This window comes from Typha angustifolia, chromosome 9, assembly GCF_048772165.1.
Source record: "Typha angustifolia cultivar Huaian chromosome 9, ASM4877216v1, whole genome shotgun sequence".
NCBI lineage: Eukaryota > Viridiplantae > Streptophyta > Magnoliopsida > Poales > Typhaceae > Typha > Typha angustifolia.
The window spans coordinates 12,739,401-12,762,373 of NC_133247.1; the positions used below are offsets into that span (position 1 = coordinate 12,739,401).

The 22,973-nt window shown below is 35.2% G+C and overlaps 6 protein-coding genes across 8 annotated transcripts; 2 read left to right on the forward strand and 4 right to left on the reverse strand.

Annotated features, from left to right (window-relative positions):
* Window positions 1–572: 572 nt before the first annotated feature.
* On the reverse strand, window positions 573–3,220 carry LOC140767280 (14 kDa zinc-binding protein-like). Its single transcript, XM_073107131.1, has 6 exons — window positions 3,173–3,220; window positions 2,975–3,073; window positions 1,708–1,794; window positions 1,459–1,606; window positions 875–992; window positions 573–783 (listed from the first exon to the last, which is right to left on the reverse strand). The coding sequence occupies exons 1-6, from the start codon at window positions 3,208–3,210 to the stop codon at window positions 716–718; spliced, it is 558 nt and encodes a 185-aa protein (XP_072963232.1). The 5' UTR covers window positions 3,211–3,220; the 3' UTR covers window positions 573–715.
* Window positions 3,221–3,504: 284 nt separating this feature from the next.
* Window positions 3,505–7,897, forward strand: LOC140767883 (uncharacterized). Of its 2 annotated transcripts, none has more exons than XM_073107960.1 (8): window positions 3,505–3,578; window positions 4,481–4,671; window positions 4,953–5,185; window positions 5,800–6,049; window positions 6,206–6,351; window positions 6,449–6,654; window positions 6,745–6,869; window positions 7,142–7,897. In XM_073107960.1, the coding sequence occupies exons 1-8, from the start codon at window positions 3,571–3,573 to the stop codon at window positions 7,723–7,725; spliced, it is 1,743 nt and encodes a 580-aa protein (XP_072964061.1). In that variant the 5' UTR covers window positions 3,505–3,570; the 3' UTR covers window positions 7,726–7,897. The 2 variants fall into 2 exon arrangements, with proteins under 2 accessions (XP_072964061.1, XP_072964062.1); XM_073107961.1 differs by lacking the exon at window positions 3,505–3,578 and adding an exon at window positions 3,659–3,799 and having other exon boundaries at window positions 7,142–7,896.
* A 1,395-nt stretch (window positions 7,898–9,292) lies between these two features.
* On the forward strand, window positions 9,293–12,431 carry LOC140766474 (glycine cleavage system H protein 2, mitochondrial). Its single transcript, XM_073105833.1, has 4 exons — window positions 9,293–9,454; window positions 10,795–10,883; window positions 11,151–11,321; window positions 12,033–12,431. The coding sequence occupies exons 1-4, from the start codon at window positions 9,376–9,378 to the stop codon at window positions 12,159–12,161; spliced, it is 468 nt and encodes a 155-aa protein (XP_072961934.1). The 5' UTR covers window positions 9,293–9,375; the 3' UTR covers window positions 12,162–12,431.
* A 454-nt stretch (window positions 12,432–12,885) lies between these two features.
* LOC140767166 (H/ACA ribonucleoprotein complex subunit 3-like protein) lies at window positions 12,886–15,052 on the reverse strand. 2 transcript variants are annotated; one of them, XM_073106983.1, is made up of 4 exons: window positions 14,928–15,052; window positions 14,646–14,735; window positions 14,394–14,436; window positions 12,886–13,251 (listed from the first exon to the last, which is right to left on the reverse strand). In XM_073106983.1, exons 2-4 carry the CDS (start codon window positions 14,697–14,699, stop codon window positions 13,154–13,156), a joined length of 195 nt encoding a protein of 64 aa, XP_072963084.1. In that variant the 5' UTR covers window positions 14,700–14,735; window positions 14,928–15,052; the 3' UTR covers window positions 12,886–13,153. The 2 variants fall into 2 exon arrangements, with proteins under 2 accessions (XP_072963084.1, XP_072963085.1); XM_073106984.1 differs by lacking the exon at window positions 14,928–15,052 and adding an exon at window positions 14,835–14,902.
* Window positions 15,053–15,852: 800 nt separating this feature from the next.
* LOC140766521 (uncharacterized) lies at window positions 15,853–18,304 on the reverse strand. Its single transcript, XM_073105910.1, has 4 exons — window positions 17,977–18,304; window positions 17,784–17,912; window positions 17,179–17,228; window positions 15,853–16,285 (listed from the first exon to the last, which is right to left on the reverse strand). The coding sequence occupies exons 1-4, from the start codon at window positions 18,035–18,037 to the stop codon at window positions 16,052–16,054; spliced, it is 474 nt and encodes a 157-aa protein (XP_072962011.1). The 5' UTR covers window positions 18,038–18,304; the 3' UTR covers window positions 15,853–16,051.
* Window positions 18,305–21,001: 2,697 nt separating this feature from the next.
* Window positions 21,002–22,764, reverse strand: LOC140767167 (uncharacterized protein PHLOEM PROTEIN 2-LIKE A4-like). The gene is made up of 5 exons (XM_073106985.1): window positions 22,609–22,764; window positions 22,230–22,342; window positions 21,707–22,081; window positions 21,235–21,303; window positions 21,002–21,143 (listed from the first exon to the last, which is right to left on the reverse strand). The coding sequence occupies exons 1-5, from the start codon at window positions 22,678–22,680 to the stop codon at window positions 21,125–21,127; spliced, it is 648 nt and encodes a 215-aa protein (XP_072963086.1). The 5' UTR covers window positions 22,681–22,764; the 3' UTR covers window positions 21,002–21,124.
* Between the last annotated feature and the right edge of the window lie 209 nt (window positions 22,765–22,973).

The window sequence follows — 22,973 nt, forward strand, 5'->3', positions numbered from 1 at the left end:
GCATTTGTTGGACTGGTAGAAAGATGACACGTCCTCAAACCCGAGTTTCTCGATGTCGGAGTCTGACTCTGACCCGATCCGAAAATCTATTTCGGATTCAAGTCCGCATAGTGATCAGAAACCGACCCATTTGGTTCTACCTAGCTTTCAATTAATATTTTCTCCTTAATAATGCTTCAGGTGATGTCCAAAAGTGCATGAAAGCTTTAATTAAGCACACGTTATATTACCGTATATTATACTTTTACCTCTAAAATTAACTACCATTTTCTTTATGTATTACTCTCTTCGCGGCTGCTACGTTACATATTAAAAAAATAAAAATGGGTTGAACTTAGTTATATTTTATTTATTGAAGAAAAAAGAAGTTGGACCTAGAAATAAAGTATGAAAAGTTGAGGGCCGAAGAGCTCATAGCTTAAAAGGAGGGAGTAAGGAGAACAAGCTTTCCGTCATGGGGTAGAGCAGTTCCTTAGAAAGTTTGTCCTAATTATCTTACATACATATCATCAGAATGGTTAATCTGATTGTCCAACGTGTGTGTGTATATATATATATATGAAGTTAAAAGATTATGTGCCAATGGAGCAACAATGCCAATAAATTGTTCAAAGTACCACTCATTGTTACTCTTTACAGAGATGGGGATTACAAAAAAAGAGAAACTATCCATAGGAACAATTAAAAGCATTCGAAAGTCAATGTAGTGGATAACTCAACCAGGAGGCCACTTCATCTGCCGTCCTCCAAGTATGTGCAAATGCAGATGATAGACTGACTGACCTGAGAGCAGAGATTGTCATGAGGATATAGCATCACAAAATTTGCAAATAATGATACAATGGGGATAGAGCAGCAGTAAAGGCATGCTTACATGCAGCAGGACCACTGTTAATGACGACGCGAAATCCTTCAGCAATGCCTTCCTTCTCGGCCACTACCTTTGCAGCATAAAGAAGATGACCCAAAACCTCTGCATGCTTTGGTTCAGCCTAAACAAAGAAAACCAGTTATCCAGTTAAAAATCTAATAGATCGGAGCACTATAAGTTGATGTGCATAAGCCTGGATAGAAACAATATCAAAACACAATTATTTGGAGGTAATAGTGTAATACCACATTGCTTTCCCTATTAGATGATAGACAACATGTGACAATAAAAAGCACAACCTATTTTGTTTACGTAGAAAATGGACACAAATTCAATTTTGTTTGAAAACTGACTTAAGGTGAATCATGTTGTTGATTTTCTAAGATCTGATAGAATAAAAGAAAACATGCCTATACATCTTAACAATTCTTTTAACACAAAATAGAACAGATAAGAAAGCCAATGAGGTTCCTATTAGGGTACTAGTATATTGTAAGTATCAAGAGCTGATTTTCTTTCTAGGATAACATACCTTCTTGCACATGTAGAAATAAAGTAAGAATGGAGGAAGGAGTACTTCAAAGTACCTTTCCTAGTTGGGTTAAACCATCCCTAAGTTTTGGGATGATTAGAACATGAACAGGAGCCTGCGGGTTAACATCTCTAAATGCCAATACTTTCTCGTCCTCAAAGACAATGCTTGAAGGAATTTCCCTTGAAATAATCTTGTCAAATCTAGTCCAATAAACAAAGGTAATGAATTTATGACTACATCCAATGGCAAGGACATCTTAATTCTTAAATGGAACAGATAAGCAAGGGAGTCAGCTCTATACATGGTTGGGCCTCCATCATCTGCAGTTGCTGCAGCTGCTCTGGCAGAAGCTGCTTCATTTATTGAGGCAGTAATGTAGCGCACAAATCTGAGTTAAAAAAAAAATATCAACAGTAAGATAATTGGAGAATCTAACCAACTAGTAAACAATAAAACAAGGAGGTGATTACAGAAGAACTTTCAGATTATATAAAATTACAAAATTCCAGTGCCTCAAAGTAACATATTTAAACCCATGTTAATGAGCAAGATACAAGGAAGGCATGCTAATTGAAAACTGGAGGTCCTGAAACTTGTAGTCTGTAGAAAGAAAATGAGTTCAAAAGGCAAACAAAAACAAAAACAAAAACAAAAACAAAAGAAAGAAAGATAAGGTGTGGACGTAGAGATATTAACTCAAGCAACCAAAAGTGCAGATATATTGGAAATTTTCAGCTAGACCAGTCTGCCTTCTTTCATTTGATCTTCTAATGATAAATTGAAGTATTGTTGAAATACCCATTAAATGCATAAACTGTGAACCGTACCTAAAAGACAACAAAGAAAAAAGAAATGCAGGTTGTTTGCCTAATGATCTTAAGGGTTCTTATGTTTTATCCCTTTCTGGATCTCTCGACAGAGCTAAAGATGCTTTAGCACCCTTTGCAATTAAACCTACACTGCACATACTCAAAAAGGGACAAATTTTCATGTTGAATTTCTTTCACCAAAAGGCATAGGAAGTTTCTAATTGACCCACAATGTTATACCATAGGCTCACTATGCCATCCTCATCTCACCCTGACTTGAAACCAAGGCCATCCTTGCCTGGTTCAATCATCATAGTGGTCATTTCAACCAATAAATCCAACAGTCAACTCTTCTCCAGAAAGACACGTGTCATCCATTATTATTTGTTCAACAAGCACTGCAATAGAATTAATCACTTTAAGAAAATGGTAGCTAGGAACATTCCCAAATACAATTACACAGAACTATGAGGCATGCTTTGTTGCCAATACTATGTCCTTCATTGTGACAATTCACCAAACATTTGTCTGTCAAATTCCACTAAAACATGTTGATACGAAAAAGGAAATTAGGATAAGAAACATGAAAAAAGATGCAGCTTTTACTAGAATATTACATCCTTCCGCCCTACAATCCGACCAAAAAACGCAGATCTCCCCCGCCACACACACACACGCACAAAGGTAAAAAAGAATCTAGGAAATCAAACACAGCGCAGATACATCTAAATAAGATACAAATGATAAAATTTGGCTAACCTTTGAGGGCGAAGAGGTGCAGAGGTAGGTCGGAAGCGATCTAAGGAGGTGTTCGAGAAGGCATTTGGGATTGTATAACCTCGCAGTAGACGAGCACGCCTGCTTGAATCGAAGGAGAGATAGATTAGATAGAGAGAGAAAGAGGAAAAAAATTAAGGACGCGAGTGAGAGGATGGAAGAGAGAGAGAGAGAGAGAACCGGAGGAGAGAGAAGGAAGTCGTGAATGTTGCAGCCATGGCTAACAGTGAGGGCTCAAGCTTAGCATTTTATCCATATAAATTGAGGGGTTTCTTGCAATTAACCACCTACATTTTAATCTTATTACATGAAACCACCCCTTTTTTCATACATTTACAAAAAAGTTCTCGTTCTTTATATATATTTGAAAATGAGCATCTTTAGTTTAAGAAATATTAAAACTGCATTATTATTTCAGAAAATCTCTTCATAAGTGGTGTTTTCTGCAAATATTATCACCAAAAGAAAATAGAAAAGGACAAGAAGAAAAGGAGATATTTTGATTTCTCTCTCCTTATCTCACCTCCACTCAACGAACATAGCAGCAGTTTTGAAGCAGAGCAGCAACTCGTTCTTCCATGCCCATGTAATCACTCCTCACCCGTTCCCATTCTTTCATGCCTGAATCTTTTTGCCTTCTAGATGTTGGGTTTTTTCCCCAAGGCTGGAACTTTGTAGTCGTATAATCAATGGTTTCTTGTACAATATCTCCATTTGGTTTTCTGTTTCATAATTCATCTTTATGGTGTTTGAGTTGCAGAATGCATAGCTTCTTTACTGGGATTTTAGTTCGATTGCTTTAGAAAGGTGAATTGAAATAAATTTGATTTATGGAAAATAGTTTTTTTTTTTTTTTTTTTTTTGCATTTGGATAGAGATGTTCTTCTTTTAATGCATAAGGTACTCCTTATCTTTATATAATGAAAAAAGAGAAGTATCAATATAGAGCCAGGAAATACATTTTTGAGCCCTACATTATCAATTTATAGAAGTTTGGTTTTGTACCAACATTAAGACCAATATCCTGAAATTTTGTCGCAAAAAATTGATCTAGCAGAAGTAGTATCCTTCTGGAATAGCTGATAAAGTTGTTTTGTATGTTTTAAACTATTTTTTTTTTCAGATAGAGATCATAGAAATTTTAAAGCTGTAAGTCATTCCTTCTTCAAAACACACCGAGCTTGATGCATATGCTATTTGGATTTTAGTCATTAAGTGTCGAGTAGATTTTGATATATTTCAGTCCCTAATTAAAATTAACTCAAAAAATTATATGAGACTATGCAAAATGTCATTAAGGTTGCATGACATGGGCTATGATGATGTGTTCCTTGACTCCCTGTGATGCTCAGTTATTCTTCAAATTTGAATATATTTTAACTATTGTAGTGATTTTTTAATTTTCCCTTCCTTTTGTAAAGAAGGCAGTTTGTTAGACCAGTCTAGGTTTATGAATTTGTATTTATGTCTTTATTCTCTCTACTGTAGGTTTTTGATTGAGGCAGCAGTACATTATCCATTCTCAGAATCAAGCAAACTCGTTGCTCGTGAAAATGTTACAAGAGAGAGAGGCAAGAATTCTAATGTCAATATCAATAAAAGGAATAATGAGAGCGTTTTCCTTGACAAACGTGGGAAGTGGAGAATCTTTGATCACAAAAAGCTCTCCAGAAAAAGGGGTAATACTGTTGTCTTATATTTTTATTTTAATTGGTATATGCTAGTCCGATATTCTTTGTCCTCATATCTTGTATCCATCTAAGATTTTAATGAACCTCGGATTCAGTATGATTCGCCTTATTAGTATTGTAAGTTTGAAATTGTTTGCATGATGGTAAATCGTATCACATGTAGATCTTCAGTCTTATCAAATATATTGTCTTAATGCTACAATCTATTTTATTTTTCTGCAATCTTGTTGGGGACACTCTATGTCTGCTTGATGATTGAGCACACACAGGTGGCTCACTAAGGGGACGAGGATGGAAGTATGGATCTGGGTTTGTTGATGGAGTCTTCCCTGTTCTCAGCCCCATGGCTCAGCAGATACTAGAATTTGTTCAGATGGAAGCAGATGTTAACAAAGTCTGGAAATCACTTGACAGTCTCCCTCCTACTCACAATCTGTGGGATGACCTAATAAATGTAGCTGTGCAACTTCGTCTAAACAAAGAATGGGATCCTATCTTACTAGTAAGAAGAATCCCGACCTTGCAATTTATATTACTGGTGATTAGATTGTGATCCTGTCAGGATTAAGCACATTAAGCGCCAGTTTGTGGTACTGCGCTTCAGTTAGCTTTGTAATTGACCATGTAGCTTGGAGAATAATTGAGCTTCATAATCAAACTTTATCATCTCACATCCATTTGTATTGTTTTTGCTAATTTATTTAGAACTTTATTGGATTCCTTTCTAAGTTGCATGAACTTAAATAGTAGAGGCAGAAGTTAGAGAGAATCAGAGCTCACCAAATTACATTCTTCTGACTAATTAGTTTGTGAGATAAGTTTATCCATGAAACAATGCATACTATAATTTTAAAGAGCTGGTGATCATTTATAAAAGAGTCAAATAATCTCTATTGCACACTCTTGGATCTGTAAGACTTCAGAATCAAAATAATTTGTCACTCCAGTGATTACGAATGATGGATCCTGCCTGCAGAAATGCAACAAATTTTCATGATTATACACTGTAACACATCGGTATCTATTTCTCTATGAGACTGACTGATAGTTGATGTATCTTTATTTCTTTTATGGAGATAATCCTAAATTTTGATCTGTTGGAAGTGTTTTCTATAGGTCTGTGAGTGGATATTGTATAAGAGTTCATTCCATCCTGATGTAATCTGCTACAATTTGCTCATCGATTCATACTGCCAGAAGTCTAAGTTAAATAAGGCAGAATCAGTTTACTTGCGTCTTTTGGAAGCTCAATGCGTTCCAACTGAAGATACTTATGCTCTTCTTTTGAGAGCTTACTGTACATCTGGATTGCTACACAAGGCTGAGGCTGCTTTTACCGAAATGCGGAAAAATGGGATTTCTCCGAGTATACTTCTGCAACTCACCTTTATCTCTTGAAAATGTTCTTCAAGATAAAAGTTTTTTTTTTTTGGAAAATCTGTTTCTTCTTTAAGTTTTTTATGAAGCTATTCATTATTATCAAATCATGCATTTATGCAGAAAGAGCATCAATTTTGCTCAGGTGCGGTTGTTTATAATGCGTATATTGATGGATTACTGAAAGGAAGATACACTCATAAGGCGGTGGAGATCTTCCAGAGGATGAAGAAAGATCGGTGCGAGCCTTCCACTGAAACCTATACAATAATGATTAATCTGTATGGGAAGGTAACTCCTTCCTTTCTGTCTAATGCATCCCACGTCAACCTTTCTGCCACTAAAATTCTTGTCCTCTGACATGATACTCTGTGTACTCCTGTCACAGGCCAACCAATCAGTTATGGCCCTAAAAGTTTTCAATGAGATGAAGTCTGCAAAGTGCAAGCCAAATATCTGCACTTACACTGCTCTAATTAATGCCTTTGCAAGGGAAGGCCTTTGTGATAAGGCAGAAGAAGTATTTGAAGAATTGCAGGAAGCTGGGCATGAGCCTGATGTGTATGCCTATAATGCTCTAATGGAAGCTTACAGGTAAAGACCAACCTTTTGAATTTTTTTTTAAAGGTAATTCTTGTTAAATCATCACCAGTTACAGTGAAACTTCAACTTCCATTGTCTCAGTCGTGCAGGTCTTCCATTTGGGTCTTCTGAAATCTTCTCTCTGATGCGCCACATGGGATGTGAGCCTGACAGAGCTTCATATAACATTTTGGTAGATGCATTTGGAAGAGCTGGTCTTCATGAAGGTACTAGAATTCTGAAGACTTTTTTTCATGTTGCCTTTGTTAATTACTTAAAACCTTATTAAAGTTGTGATCTTATTGTCCCAGCTGAACTCTGTCAGTGTGAAAATTTCAGTAGTATCAGAAAATATGGCCTCTTCTGTAGTATGACTTCATTTAGGTTCTGTAAGCAGTAGCAGTATACCAGATTGAACATTTTATTGTTGTCAGATATGAACATTTGATTTATGTTCTAGTATTACTTATTCACTCAATTGGCTACACTCTTTCTGCAGACGCAGAAAATGCATTCGAAGAACTGAAGCGACAGGGAATGACACCTACCATGAAGTCCCACATGTTACTCCTGTCTGCCTACTCGAAGGCTGGAAACATCCCAAAGTGTGAGGACATAATGAACCAGTTGCATAAATCCGGTCTGAAACCTGACACCTTCTTGCTGAATTCAATGCTCAACGCTTATGGAAGGGTTGGAAGGTTTGATAAGATGGAAGAGGTCCTAACTGCAATGGAAAATGGCCCCTATGAAGTGGATATCAGCACCTACAACATCTTGATTAACATCTATGGCCGGGCAGGCTTTTTCAGTAGAATGGAAGAGCTATTTCAGTCGATTGCCGATCGAGGACTAAAAGCCGACGTCGTGACTTGGACTTCGAGGATAGGTGCTTACTCCCGGAAGAAACAGTACAAGAAATGCCTGGATATCTTTGAAGATATGATTGATGCAGGGTGTTACCCAGATGGAGGGACTGCCAAAGTGCTTCTATCTGCATGTTCCAGTGAAGAGCAAATAGAGCAGGTCACTACTATAGTCAGATCAATGCACAAGGAGGTGAAAACTGTCTTTAAAATTTGACTGCGTCTATCTGCATGTTTTTTATTTGACAACATTTGTATGCAGTACAAAAGGTAAATTCTGAGAAATTGTTACTCCCAACTGTTCAAACTATTACTATTACTACTATGTCAAGTGGCAATATTATAATAGTCTCGACACTATTGTGTTGTCTATATGTGCATAATTAAAAGACTATGTATGATAACACCACTTGCACTAGAGGTTTTATAAGTAAGTAATGGAGAAGATTTGGATGGTGTAAGTAAAGGTGGATCTACTACCTTCCCTTTAATTTTACCTTACCTCAGAATACTCAATCCTGCATTTCGAGTTAAATCTAGCTCGTCTATCTATCTATATGATAACAAAGGTCTTTCAGTTTATATATATATATATATTTGGGTAGAAAATATGAATTTAAAATTTGAAATTTGAACACATAGAAAAGGAAGGAATGCTACGGTACCTCGTATTGCGGGCGTCTGTGTCAGTCATTCACCAACTCCGAGTTGGGTGGGTGGGTAGGTAGGTTGGTGTGGGTGAGTTTGTTTTGTTTCTTCTTGTTGAAAGGGTTTACTCTTCTCAACACTGCTTACCGTCACAACCTGTGAGATTAATCGAACGATGACCACTAATTATTTGGCCAAAGTAGGAGGAGGACGTTGGTGGACCAAACAAAGTGGTCTAACTTTATTTATATGTCCTCTGTTTATGTTTAAAATTACTTTACTTCTCTTTCTGTACCTAAATTTTTTTTAAATTAGTCTTTGTATTTACTATTGAAGTAAAATCGTCAATTTTTTTTGTCGAAGTTAAATCGAGCGTGACCAAATAATCAAAATACTTCTCGTGTTTATTAGACAAAATAGAAAAGAAAAGCAGGTTGATATTCTTTGATGATGAAGAAATACTTATATAAGAGAAGGAAGAATATTTTTGTTCATAAAAAAATTAAAAATAGAAGGAATTCAGTCTATCATATAGTTTTTAAAGAGTAAAGTAATTTTAAATTTAAATACAGACTTTGTGATTTGAATCCTATTGCCATAAAGATTAGTTTGATATCTTCTAAGATCAAAGATAAAATATTCTCTATTTTGTTACTTATAAAAACCTCTTGGCCTTGTTAATAAGAAAATGTTGATTATTTTATTTTCAATATTTTTATAGGGCCTAAAATTAATAATGTCACATTTACATTTCATCTTTTAATTAAAAAATTTAACTGGTTATTAAATATAAGAGACATTTAGAGATTTTTTTTTTTAAATAGTGAAGAAGGGCAATATATTACCAAAAATAAGCAATAATTTATGGAGTATTTTTTTAGATAATAAAAATAAAAATATAAGGCCGAATAATAAATTCTGACCGAATAAAATAGGGTGTTAATTATAATAAAAGCAAATTATATTTTTTAATCCCCAATAATTTTAAAAAGAGAGGTTAAAAGATAAAAGAGAAAAAGAAAAAATCAAAAGGAAATGGATCCGGTTTAATTTGGATCGGGTCCAAATAAAACCGGACCGGGTCCAATTAGTAGCCCTTGGTGGGTGACAATAAGATGGTGGTGGACCAAGTAGCTCACGCGAGTGAGAGAGAAAACTATACGCACTATCAACTTTATTAGGCGAGAGAGTTCGGGAAGAGAGGAGAAGAGTTGGGATCATGGCATCGAGGTTGTTGTGGGCTTCGAGAGCCGCCTCGTACCTAAGGATCTCCACCTTCCACAGAGGCTTCTCCACCGGTAAATCTCGAAAAAAAATAATTACTTCTTTCTTCTCTTTATGTCTTATTTCCTTTGATCCCAGTCTTTTGCTCGTCAAATCGTGTTTTATCAGCTAAAGATTGGATTTTCCTTGGTGGGATTTTGTTGGTTTCTGGATTTTTTTTTTTTTTTTTTTTTTTTGCTTTGATATAAATTTGTCACCTTTTTCTTTAATAAGTGCCTTGATCATTTTTAATCTTATATATTGTCGGCGTGTTATATTTTATTGGAATGCTTGGTCTATTTTTGTTGATGCAAAATAAGTGCACTAGAGATCTCAGATAGTAGTTGTGTTTGATGATTTGACTGGTTATGCAGTTAGTAGATCTCTGTTTGTTAATGAATGATCTTGTAGTTTTTTTGTCTTTGTTGTTTAATGTTGTTGTTTTGAAAGAAACGGAAGATAATTACTGAATATCATGGCATACAGATCTCCTAACGGAAGAGGTTTTTTAGTTAGTTTCTTGATATTGTAGATGTGCATGTTTCTTGCAAATAATTTAATACGATCACCTTGAAACTCATGTTCAAATAAGTTCAAATATTTACTGCCAGCAAGTGAGGGATGTTCTCTTGCAGTTCCTGGGCCTTAGATCAAATGTGTTTTCATCTAATGAGATTTTCTTAATATTCCTGGATTTGTTCATGTAGCCAAATTCTTATAAATATTTGTTGGATGCCTCAAGTGGGATTTTACTTGTTATTTGCACTTCCCTTCTCTCTATTTTAGCATATACCTTTGAGGCTTTAACTGATTAATGTGTGGACCTGAGATATTGTGGCCTGTTTCTTCCCTTCAATCCTGTTTTATGGATCGTCCTTGTGAAATCACCAAAAACACCACACCCATGCAGTGTGGTAAATGGAATTTTACAACTTGTTTTGCTTCAAGCTTGCAAACACATCAGCAACAATCTACTTGTGAGTAACCCTTTTACTTGATCTCCCTGTTCTCCCTTTTTCATGGTAGTCATGCAAAAGATATAGTCATCAAAGGTATCCTCAGCTAGGTTCATCATATTTTCATGTCTTCTACAAAAAGTTTTGCCTCTTGATTCGCTTTCCCTTTGAGTGATCTGGACCTGGTAAACTTGTTGTTGCTTAGGTTTGTCTTTTGTTTCATTGATGGAGTTACGCCATTTCTAATTTATGTATGTATATATTATGTATATAAATATGTACTATGTGAATATAAGACATTTGGAGGAGTGCTAAAGGAAATTTTACTTATAAAAATGGCTACTATCTGGATTTAACCTCTGCAAGAACTGATTTGTAACAGACAGAACTGATACTATCAAGATCATATTTGTTGGCAGTTCTGAAGGAATTGAAATATGCTGACACGCATGAGTGGGCTAAAATTGATGGTGATTCTGCAACAGTAGGGATAACAGACCATGCTCAGGTTGCTCTTTCATCTCAATTTGCTAGACTGTGCTAGGGAACATTCTTCCACATACCTGTTCTTTGAGCATCTAAGAATACTACCACATGAAATGTTTGATTGTAAGATTTTTTTTTTTTTTTTCACTTTAGAATGATACTTGCACCAACCATCACAACTTTATCTCTAACTTATACAAGAGCAGAAAACTTCTTATGATCAAATTTTATATCTATTCTTTGATGGACTGTCATTTTTATAAATTCTGTGATGTTTGTCTGACTTCAGGACCACTTAGGTGATGTTGTGTATGTGGAACTGCCTGAAGTTGGTGCCACTGTGACGCAGGGAAAGAATTTTGGTGCAGTTGAAAGTGTCAAGGCAAGCAGTGACATCTACTCTCCTGTTACAGGTGAAGTAGTTGAAGTTAACAGTGGGCTAAGTGACTCTCCTGGACTAGTAAGTATCTGGTAGCCTTCTCATTTTGGATTAGTCCTTCCCCTCAGTACGAAATAAAAACAATGTGCAAGAGCCTGTTGTAGATACTTACGAAGCTACCTCCGAATCATCTGGATGATATTAGATACCCTAACACTTGACAAGAATCTCCTTAGGGTATTGGTTGTAAAGCTTCACTGACTTGATTGAGAAAACTTCACATCGTATAAGGATTCAGTAAAAGTATTCATTCAATTCTTGGTGTGATCGCTTCATAAATGTTTCTCAATTTCTAGTCATCTCCAGAGATTCCAGTTCCTTTATTTGCTCTTTTATGGCAGTAAATGTCTTTGATATTCTGAAACACTTTGTTTTTCGCCAAAGCACAAGGTGTGAATTGTGTAAGAGTGCTTTACCTCTTTATTTATTTTTATATAATTCTTGAACTTCTCCAGAAAATTCAGGAATATCTTGCAACTCTTACCATTCTTCTATAGGTTGTTAATGTTCTTTGGATTCTAAACTTTTGTGCTGTTGTGCTGATTAGCTGATGCTCTCCCAAGAAAACTGTGAAACAATTCCTTTAATTAATATATTCTGGATTTTGTAACTTCTGATCTATTTGCTATGATCAGTTGTCTTATTTGATCGACCTACCATTTGCTCGTCTTGCACTTTCTGAGTTGAATGCTGGACTGAATTACTAAAGAGTAAAAACAACTTTTTTGTCAGATTAACGGGAGCCCATATGAAGAAGGATGGATTATAAAGGTCAAAATGAGCGATGCGGTTGAGTTGAATTCCTTGATGGACTCTGACAAATATGCCAAATTCTGTGAGGAAGAAGATGCAAAGCATTGAGCCATTTCTTTGAAATTTTAACTAGTGCTCCTTAATCAGCTTGTGTGCCGCAAAGTCGTCATTTTGATAGCGAGCATCTCCACTTAATAATCAAGGCTCGGGCTTTTCCCATTTCTTTTTCTGTGCATGTGTTATGCAGTGCAAAATTCAAGTATTCTACTATGCATTAGTGCTTTTGAATGTGTTGATTCAGAGTTGCAGCTGTGACTCCTGCTAATTTGGTTTTATCCTTGTTATGCTTTTTATGAGGTGGAAGTATTCTACTGTGCATCAATGCATCTGTGAGGTGAAAGCATCCATTAGAATTCGTTTTTCAATATAATGGTTACTATCTATGCAATTGCGAAGTCAAAAATATTACCCTCTGACAATTAGTTTGGAGAGGTTAGATAATAAAGAGGTACAATATTCACCACTTGTTGCATAAACAAATAATAAAGATATATCTCTCGCCTTAATTTCGAGTGAGCTCACGCTCCTCATCAGGTGAATCAAATGCCCCCTTTTAAGCTTATTGATTTAATTTATTTTTTGGTTTTTGAAGATGGTAAGCTCAACTAAAATTTCTGAAGAAAAGAAAAGAATAAAAATCACACACAACTAAGTAATACACCATTATACTCACCCCACATCCACCATCCATGAATAGGAAGAGAATGCTGATGAGAAGATTATATATCTTTGATAACAAGACCATTTAGATATTAACATGAAGGAAGAAAAAGAGAAGAAACAGCAAGCTTGAACTACACTTTAACCCTGAAGTGCACAAAGTACAAACTTCATCAATAGACAGACTGCTTTAAGTAGTCAAACTCATTTTACATTCATGCTTCCAGGAAATTCATTAAAAGGTCTCAGTAGAATATGCAAAAGCACTAACTAAACTGGATTTGTAAACGACATAATACATTATATGTTTAAAATTCCGCATGGCTCTTCCTCTTGAAAGTGTGGTACAAGCAATCGCGCACAGCTCCACAATATATTTCTCAGTATTTAAGAGGAGGCTGCTGGGTCGGCAGCAAGCCAAATCGCTTTTTCAAAAGGACCCGTTGTCGAGCATACTTGTCATCCGGAGAAAAGCGAGCTGCATCATATTAATTAAGTTTAAGCACATTATAAGTTGTCATAGATTTTTCTGATCAAGAAATGAAAACAAAGATTCACTATATCCAGTAATTCATTGAGACCTCCATAACAGAAGTTAGCAGATAAAAGCAATCAATTTTTTTTCCCAATCTTCATAATTAAGATCAAATTAAATCACTTCAAGAATTGAAGAATTTCTCTCGTCTAATACAGAGAGTCAAGATTAATCTCAAGTTTGTCATCCAGAGGCAGCCATGTATGTGTAAGGTGTAAATTTCACTGCAGTAAAACTATTTTCAAGTAAATGCAAGCGGCAAATCTTGGAAAACCTTTCCTGAAGAAGTGTGGGTATAGAAGCAATTATAGGTGCAGGGAAGTGAAACTCTTGGCAGGAGTTAATTTAAAGGATCACGAGGCAAACATATAAAAAATGTTCCAGGATATTCTGCAATGTATGGGGAACACTAAAATCCAGTGCTCACATATAGATGCACAAGTATGGCAGCTTGCTGAATATATAACTTTGAACTCATTATACGCTCCATAATAGTGCAATGATATGCCTAAACCAGGTGCATATGTCTGCTATTTCATTCTAATAGAAAGCAAATCCTCTCAACTTCATCATAACCATCTTTAGACACATGATCAGTTAAGGCATTATAGTTAATATTTAATTTCTCACCCACAATTAAGAGAGTTTTTTACTAATTAAGTTTGCCCCTAATTTTTTTATATACTTCTAATTTATCTTAAAATCTAAATACAATATTAGATGTATCTAAAAGCCGTTGACCCAGTCAGCGGCTTCTAAATATAAGGCGCTAATTAGATTAACGATTTATATAAAAAAATTCAAATCCTCTGAAAAATTGCTAAAGTAACTGAAAAATGACTTATATATAAATTTCTCCATAAAAATTGGCATTTGTTTTTCGAAGATTTGAAATTTCTATATAAGTCCGTTTAAATTGTACTAAACACGTTAAAAATATTTTTGGGAGGGCTAATTTGGTCAAAGACTCCAACTAAGAATGAGAATTTCATATCCAGGCACTTAGAAACATACAAAAAGGAAAGAGCAGGTATAATATAAGGAAGAAAAAAATTCAGAATTCTTTTACTTCAGCAAATAGAGACCTGGGTGAGCAGATTGTGTTGCCAATCCAAGAGGTGATTCTTTCTGCAAAGAGAACACTACCAGTTTCAATAAAAATAATTTCGGATACAAATATAAATCACTTGAACAGAAAGCTTAATCTACGCCTCAAAATCCTCATAAAATAGAAGACCCATAAACGAATTATATATATATAAGAGAGTTCATGCATAGGACCAATAAACTTTATCCAGCCTACAAAGAGAAAGTAAGATCAAAGAAAAAGGTGTTACCTTGGTGGTGTACACCTTGTCCCCCTTTTCATTGATGTAGAATTGGAGATACATCCTGGTGGATTGGAATTCTTACTCGCCCCAAGAGATCTACACGTAAGAGGACATATAAATCACCCAGTTATTGATCCAAAAACTTCCAAGATAGTAACTCTAATGACAAGTAATCGACAAGCAAAAACTAATAACTTCTCTGCTGATACTATAGAGAGATCGATGCGCAGAGAGAACCGAAACCCTAATTCTAGCCGGAGAAGGAGAAGGAGGAGTGCTAGTGCTTACCGAGAGGGATGCAACTGGAGGTCTTCGTCTGGGTCTAGGGTTTTAGGAGTAGGAGAAGTGGAAAACCCATCAGCCGATCTTCTCAAGTACGTGTGATTTGCACGTGCCTCGCCATGATATTGTGCACGCACCTTGCACGTGAAATAAACTGATTTTTTAAAAGATAAATGTACCCTTAACAATAATCTTTTGCAATTTAATTATATTTAATTTTTTGATTTACAATATTAGACTCTAATATGCATAGCAAATATAAATTGCGTGCATTTTAATATAACAAAATGTACATCAAGATATGTACATATGTTTTATATGTTAAATCAGAACACCATATACAATTAAATTACAAAAGCCACTTGGTATTGTAAAAATTAAATTCTTTTCCTCTCTCTAAAATTTGGATAAATAATAATATACTATCAAAATTATAAATAAATTTTTTTATATAGATTATGAGTTTATAGGGTAATCACAGAAGACACAATAGAATACTCTCCCTGATATATAAAAAAGGAGTCACTTCGGATTATTGCGATAATACATCATAATAACTTACTTACTTGAAGTTCTTTTCAACATTAATATAAACTGCATAGATGAATAAAATCACTCACCGATTACCAAAGAGTGCTCCAAAAATCTGGTAGCTTGTAATTTCTCAGTTTCAAGAGGATGATGCACCAATGAAATATAACTGGAATTCTAATGTGCTGCCAAATTCAATTGGTTGTCCATCCAAGCATTAGGCAACAATAAGGTTTTAGACTTTCTTTGCAAGCTTCTATGTCAGCCTCATACAATTTCAACTACTGAATATGAAAAACCAGTACAAGCCTGAACATGAATATGTTAATGTACTATCGCATGAGAGTGAGAATATACTCATGCTCCAAGATTACACCATCTATATGCTTGCTCTCAGAGATAGCAGGTAATACAATATAAAAGATATCTCATGCTCTAAGATTGCACCATCTGTTAAGTTACTCAGCAGGTAATACAAAGCTTATCCGTCTACTCAAAAACAAAAAAAGGAAACTGGTACAATCTCAATTTTACAAATAAAAAGGCAAAAAGATATTGGAAAGCTTCAAAAGATCATTTGAAGAGGAAAAGCCCCGGGCCTACTTCTCATGCTTGATCTTCCAGTTATGGGCTGTACGTGGTGCGCTGGCAATGCCTTTGTAATATTGGGATTGTAGCTTTCTGTTGTTCCATTCTTTGACAAAGCTTGAGAAAAGATCACGTGCAGATTCAGATGAAAGGTCGGAGAAATATATTCCTTTTTCTTCTTTCAACCAGGTGGCAAACTCATTGTTCTTGGAAAAATAATCATCTTTGGAAAGCTCTTCAAACTCCTGTTTTAGAAAAGAAAATTGCCAGCATCAGAACTCTGGTATACAATTACACAAAAATTAGAATATCTTATGGGCACAATGCCCTCTTAGTTTGGTTATTCTTCCACATGTTGGGGTGTTGTTCCACATGTTTGTTGCTTATCATTTCGTCTTGCTGCATTTCCTTCCTTCCATCGGGTCAGGCTTGTTGTGTTCAAAGTTGCCTATCTTATCTTATATCATGTCCATTAGATGAAACTTTATCTCCCTCTGAAATAAAATATGTAATCCTAACGTAGGGACCATTGGATCAAAATAAGTTCATATTCCTTCAGTTAGACCAAGTAACATATTCCATAGTTATCCAATAGATTTGACAAAACAATTATCATTTTGAGGCCCTTGGGTGATGAATTATCTTGTTTCAGTGGCTTACTTGTTTTCAATGTTTTACCTTGCACTAAGTTTTGTTATCATTATTATTCCAATGCATGTAAGTCACAGAACTTATGCAGTAGCAACCTTTTTATCTATAATTATAATGTTCAGTTACAGGAAAACCTGCATGGAAATAATTAATGTACTAAGATTATGTTGATTACTATAGCAAGTGGCCTATGCAGATTAAAAGGAGAAACCCAATGGAAGTATTTCATTAAAACTGAAAACTAAATTAATTTATAGATGCAAATTTTTCAATAAAAGGTCATCTTGAATTCTTCGCAGAAGCCATCTTCTTGTACTTCTCTTAGGTTCCAGTTTGAAGGTAAGACGATTTCTCAAGGATAGTATCACAAAAAGAAACTTGTGAATTATATAATTTCTTTAGAAATTTAAAATTTGACTTCCAAATTTGCTTTACTACTAGATGAGGGAGAGGCTGTCAAAAAAGATAAGCAAGACAGACAACTCACAGAATCTACATCCTTCCTTCTATGCTTGCGCTTATCCTTGGATACCTTCTCTGTCAAAAATGTAGAACATAGTGGATGAAATAGAGATACGTCAAATGCCAACCAAGTTACAATATACAATAAACAACGAAGTATATAGTTCGTTGTACTAAGCCTAAAATCACAAGCATATGGCATCTAACTCTCAAAATTTAGTCCACCAGAAGACGTGGAAATTAGATGAATAGCTAGGTATATCATGGTACTTTAAATACACTAAGGAGACCAAGAATGCAATTAAAATCAAAACCAGTAACTAAGTGGGTAAATGGATATGTGGCAGACTTTAGATACTGCAAAAGCGGTGGTAGATGAGACTAATCCAAACATAATACATCTTAATAAAACCTAAATTAGGTCTCACTTTTCAACAATTCTTAAAACCAAAGATTAAACTCATATCCAGTGCATTAATTATCAAAGAACGAATCACAGACCATCTCCATACATTGCATACTGATGGGGGAAATGCCCTAAAAGTATCGAAATATGAATTTTTTTTATTGCTCAAAGAACAATTTAACCAATTTATAAGGACAAATAAAGCGAATTAAGCAAAAACCAACCTTTCTCATCTCGGTTTCTGGAATGCTTATGGGATTTCTCGCTCTTGTGCTTCTTCTTCTCCTTGGAGTCGTCCTTTCGGCTCTTTCTATCCTCTCTCTTCCTATGCTTTCTACTTCTCTCCTCATCATCTAAACGAGCAAAGACTGAGGATTATAGGAACTAAAAAGTACAAAACGTTGTGAGATTTTTCACCTCCGGAGAGAGATGGAGAAGGAGACGATCGCCGCTTTCTCGACTTCCCCTCGCTGCCCATTTCCGATCACCTCCTTATTCTTCTCCTCCGGTACATTTTAGCATTTGGAATGCCTTATTTATCGGGTCGGGTACGGATCGGACCCAAATACCCAATAATAAGTTTGTTTTAGAAAAGTACTTTCTAATTCAACTTTGTCCCTTATTTTCTTTTCTATGATTTAAAATATTTCGAGTTATAATTAAATTATTTTTTTTAAGGAGAAAAAAAAATAACGAATTAGTATATCAAAAGAGGCTAAAATATTATTATTTAGTTACTATACCACAATACAAATTAAATTATTTTAAAATAAATTTTATTCTATTTCCATAAGCTGCTTGTTGCTCTTTTTTATAATAATAATAATAATAATAATTAAAAAGAAAAGCTATTACAAATTTATTCACGAAAAATAACATATGGAAATATAAAAATATTAGTTTTCCTTATCCTAAGTTTATAAAATATATCCCCAAGAAAAAAAGAATACTCTTATATAATAATATCCTTTAAGATATTCAAAAATCAAATGGGTAGTAATTTATTTATTTTTTAAGGATAAAAAGAACTGATGAAGTAAAACACAATTATTGTAAAAAATATTAAAAAAACGTGGATGAGGACAGACAGAAGGAATCATTCATCAACTACCATAAGGAGAAAAAGAACAAGCTGTTGGATCTCCAAGAAATATTACAAAATACTGTGAGGAGGAAAAGGTAAATAGGGAGGTAGTGCTTTGCGATAAGATTAAAATGTAGGTGGTGATATGCAAATAAGTCTTTGTCTTCCCTGAATGATCAATCTTAAGCTAGAATGGAACAACAATTTGGCGAACATCATGGCTCAATGCAGCGGCACTCTTAGTGTTCGTGGAAATGCCGCGCTGACAACCAGATGAAAAGAATGTAACAAGTCATGCTTACCTCTAGAGAGAAGTAGGCATGCAGCGCTGCTGCGGAAGTGAGCAAACGATCCGCTCCTCCAGATCTTTTGTTGGTGGTGAGTGATTGAAGCTGCAAGATGATCTGATGATATATACATCAAACACTATCTCTTCTTTTCCATAACATAAATCCGCATGAGTTCAGATCATGCTGGCAGCTTCAACCTCCCACACCAACAAATCAAACTCAAGTTCTGAAGGCAGGCATAGGAGAGGAGGAGATGGAGATCAGTAGGATAGAAGAGGTTGTAGGGGTGGGGAGAGAAAGGAGTGGGTGGGATATCATCATGTCATCATTATTTAGTGTTGGATGGTGAGGGGAAGGAGGCCTCATCCCTCTCATGATAGTGTTTGTTTTCGCCTTCCACACTCTATATCCTATTACAAGTGCACCTCTTCACCGTTCTCCCTATCCAGATACTTGCACCAAAATTTATTGAGAGTGTTTCTACTCTCTCTCTCTCTCTCTCTCTCTTCCCCAATGATTTTATAAGGTGGTAGTTTGTCAATGGAGTTATCAAAATCTCTCAAATATATCTTCTAATTTCTTTTCTTTTTTTAAAATCATATAATATCGTCGGTGGGCGAGAGATATTAGATAGATAAGAGCATCAAAAAATGTACAAAAAGATGAATACTAGGGGTTACAGACAATATTTCAAAGAGTCTAGCTGTAATTAACCTATTATTTTATTTGTTATTATTGTTGCTACTGTAGCACAACAAGATTAATTATGATTATCATAAGCCACAATAGTAATTAATTAAAACTCAGGATGTATATGTCTCTGTAAGCCATACTTGGATTAACTCCTTAGTTAGCAGATTCACCCTTGATTAGTAACTTTTGTTAGGTAAAAGATGTGAGATCACATGCATTCTCAAATCCTGCCATATTTCCATGATTCATTGTACCAGAATATTGTATTGGATAAGACTTGATTCACTTGCATTGCCTAGAATTTTAAAAAAGCTTCCAACCTTTTACAAGATGTCCATATGGTTTGCTGATACATGTGTTATCCTTTAAAAAGCTTGAATAGTGGCTAATGATCTTGATGGCTCAACCACCAGAGACAACTTTTAGGATTTTGAAGTGATACATTTAAGAGCAGCAGTGGCACTAGCAGTTGTAGTAGTTGCTCTTACTTAGCTAATTGCCTCTTTTCTCATCACAGTGAGTATTAACTTTTATTATTTTATGTAATCTCTACATATATGATGTTCTTTCTTACATCGTTATTGATCCATAAAAAGTTTTTTATTATAGTAATTCATCGACTACTCTAAAAGTTTGTGCTGTTATTATGTTGTACATTCTTTAAAACTTATTAAACAAAAGCTTTTTCACCTTAAATAACTGCTTCATGTGGAGTAATTAAAATTGTATCAATGATAAGAAAGTTTTGTCTTTTGCCTTGGATGGTTTCCATGTACATGAATATGATGTGTGTCAACAAATTAGCATAGATAATAGAAACAAAAACCACTGAGGAGGACCACCAAAAACTTCTCCCTGTTCCTATTTGATTAATAGGTAGAGTCACATGCCTCTTCTTTGTAGTGTAGCCCAATGTGTCTAAACTTTAGTTTTTGATTTAAGTTTGGTGGGAAAGAGTGATTGGGAAGTTGTTGAGGTTTTTTGTGGGCCTTCACCTCTTTGCATATATTACACTATCCCTAGCTTTAGCTAATATTCCATGGAGAAGTAGTGCATTGTTAATGGAGTCTATCTCTATGGCCTTGATGTTTTTCTTGGATTAATAGTGCATGTGGTTGCCATCCATTGGGTTCTGACCAACTTATCTCTATCTTAATCAATTAAGGGTTTAGTTTATGAACTCATGCTTTTCTCCACAGTGGCATGAATCATGATGGTTGGTCTTTTTGGCCTTCACCCTTTATTATTATTATTATTATTATTATTATTATTATTATTATTATTATTATTTTGGGTGCTACAATCATACTTAGGCTTCTCTGGTTACCAGTTTCCGACCTTAAAAACATTACAAATTCATCATACATCAGCCAAATAACATAAAAGCAGGTACTGCAAACTTGAACAAAGACAGTAGTACATCTTATACCACAAGTAAAGAAGCATACACAAATACACATACTATAACACACAAGTCACTCCTAGCCTCAGAAGCACCTCAGCAGCAACAGAAGAAGCTGCAGAACAAGAATACTAAGTTAGCACATAATTTTTAACATTCACATTGTTAATTAGCATCAACTTGTAGAATAGAAATTATATATATACCTTCTCCGGCTGCCTTTGCCGCCTTTGCCGTCTTCGTCCATCTCAATACCTCTGTTAGTGGTGGATGAACTGCAGATTTCAGCCAAATATTTAGACAAAAATGTATGCAAATCAAAATCTTCACTATCAAAAGCTAAGCTAAATTCTTGTTCCAGATCTTATAATGTCAAAGTAGATTCATTGCATCAAACACCTTGGTTTTTTTTTTTTTTTCTTATTGTTTTCTTCTTACGGTAGGAAAAGATTATCTAAGGTACTCATTACATATCTATTCTACCCTCCCCAATAAAACTAGATAGTGCTCACTAGTTTTACCTTTTTATAATTTCTGGTTCATCCCAGAGGTGCATTACTTGTCATATAAATGCAATCATTTTTCAGATAAAATGAACATTTAAAAAAAAAATTAGATAATTCTATTACATAGACCATGGAATAGTAATAATAGGTGAAAATTGAGGAAGACTCTCACGCTTTCTTTGGCCTCAGTTCAACTCCTCCAAGAATTATGCCACCCTTCCACCACTGGCTTTCAACTTCATACATGCCAAATCTCACAATTTCCCTGTCATGATGGCCTGAGGGTAAGTCGAACTCCCCAGCATAAATTGGTTGCAATGTTTTGTCCTCTCTGAATGTCTCCAAGAGTACACTCCTCCTGTGCTTCTTGCCATCTGGTGTTACCACTTCAAATATGACAGGGGTGTGGTGCCACCCAAACGCATCATCCTTGAATTTGATGTGGAAGAAGACTTCATAGGTCTTAGAATGTGATAGCCTGTTTATCTCCACCTTGCCGGTTACTTCAATCCAGGACACCTGAATGAGCTCTGCACCCTCTTCAAATCTAAAAACAACCAAGAGGAGTAATTAACAACCAATCTGTTAACAATCATTTGAATATAAAAGATTAAGGCCGCTTAAGTAGTTGGCGAGTTAACATGGTATCAAAGCTGCTAGGTTCTTATCGAATATTGCATCGGTATTGTTCATACTTCCATTCACTGAGCTTGACCCACTTCCAGAACCTGTCACTATTGCCCCATATTATGGTCAAGGCCTTTGGAGATATGCAGATAGCATCACCTTCTTTCTTAATCAAATTTTCCTGTATCATTAAAACAAATAAGTTGCACATTTATCACACCACCAATTAATCAAAATTGCATCTCTAAATATTTTCACACTGTGGATCAGAGAACTTTACTAGTTTGCTGGATTAATGCTTCGTTAAAACTGGCAGAAGCACAGAACAAGAATGTCTTCAGAACATACGTTCTTAACTGAAAATCTATGAAAAGGACATGAAGCCACTGACACTGGAGATTATAGTAAACAGATCTCCAATTCCAAACATCTTTGGATTCAACTTACGCTATGGGTCTTGTCAGAACCGTTCCAGTGCGAGCTGTTGAGTTGCTCATGAGCTGGGACGTGATTGCTCATTTTGCTTTCAGCTGCTTCCTAAATTGGTTGATGAGGTTGTGCTCCTTTCTTCTTCTTTAGCCTTGTTTATATATCAAAGTAAGATGCCTTGGTCTCAGAAATTTGCTGTTCGCCTTCTCTTCTTTTTTTTAAAAGAATATATGCTTTCAAATCGTTTACCTTATGCGTATGGCGAATATTGCTTTCTTTTACTAAAGAAGTTTGGTGTCAACATAATATTGGACCACTAAGACAAATCTTTAGCCCTTTCAGTGGTTCCTCGTATAGTGTACGCATGTCGACTGTTAGAGCGG

Bases quoted from the DNA above. Each gene is read 5' to 3' on its own strand.
- LOC140767280 (XM_073107131.1), bottom strand. From the start codon at position 3,210: ATGGCTGCAACATTCACGACTTCCTTCTCTCTCCTCCG. The intron at 3,074-3,172 runs GTTCTCTCTCTC...CGATTCAAGCAG, and splicing joins ACTTCCTTCTCTCTCCTCCG to GCGTGCTCGTCTACTGCGAG. The intron at 993-1,458 runs GTACTTTGAAGT...TTCTTTGTTTAG, and splicing joins GTTTAACCCAACTAGGAAAG to GCTGAACCAAAGCATGCAGA.
- LOC140767883 (XM_073107960.1), top strand. The intron at 5,186-5,799 runs GTAAGAAGAATC...TGTTTTCTATAG, and splicing joins AATGGGATCCTATCTTACTA to GTCTGTGAGTGGATATTGTA. The intron at 6,352-6,448 runs GTAACTCCTTCC...CTCCTGTCACAG, and splicing joins TGATTAATCTGTATGGGAAG to GCCAACCAATCAGTTATGGC.
- LOC140766474 (XM_073105833.1), top strand. From the start codon at position 9,376: ATGGCATCGAGGTTGTTGTGGGCTTCGAGAGCCGCCTCGTACCTAAGG. The intron at 10,884-11,150 runs GTTGCTCTTTCA...GTCTGACTTCAG, and splicing joins GGATAACAGACCATGCTCAG to GACCACTTAGGTGATGTTGT. The intron at 11,322-12,032 runs GTAAGTATCTGG...CTTTTTTGTCAG, and splicing joins TAAGTGACTCTCCTGGACTA to ATTAACGGGAGCCCATATGA.
- LOC140767166 (XM_073106983.1), bottom strand. From the start codon at position 14,699: ATGTATCTCCAATTCTACATCAATGAAAAGGGGGACAAGGTGTACACC. The intron at 14,437-14,645 runs GTAACACCTTTT...TTCTCTTTGCAG, and splicing joins ACAAGGTGTACACCACCAAG to AAAGAATCACCTCTTGGATT. The intron at 13,252-14,393 runs GTCTCTATTTGC...AATATGATGCAG, and splicing joins AACACAATCTGCTCACCCAG to CTCGCTTTTCTCCGGATGAC.
- LOC140766521 (XM_073105910.1), bottom strand. From the start codon at position 18,037: ATGGGCAGCGAGGGGAAGTCGAGAAAGCGGCGATCGTCTCCTTCTCCA. The intron at 17,913-17,976 runs GTGAAAAATCTC...TTGCTCGTTTAG, and splicing joins TTCTCCATCTCTCTCCGGAG to ATGATGAGGAGAGAAGTAGA. The intron at 16,286-17,178 runs GTGAGTTGTCTG...TTTCTAAAACAG, and splicing joins GAAGGAAGGATGTAGATTCT to GAGTTTGAAGAGCTTTCCAA.
- LOC140767167 (XM_073106985.1), bottom strand. From the start codon at position 22,680: ATGAGCAATCACGTCCCAGCTCATGAGCAACTCAACAGCTCGCACTGG. The intron at 22,082-22,229 runs GTATGAACAATA...GGTTGTTTTTAG, and splicing joins GTCAAGCTCAGTGAATGGAA to ATTTGAAGAGGGTGCAGAGC. The intron at 21,304-21,706 runs GTGAGAGTCTTC...TGAAATCTGCAG, and splicing joins GAACTGAGGCCAAAGAAAGC to TTCATCCACCACTAACAGAG.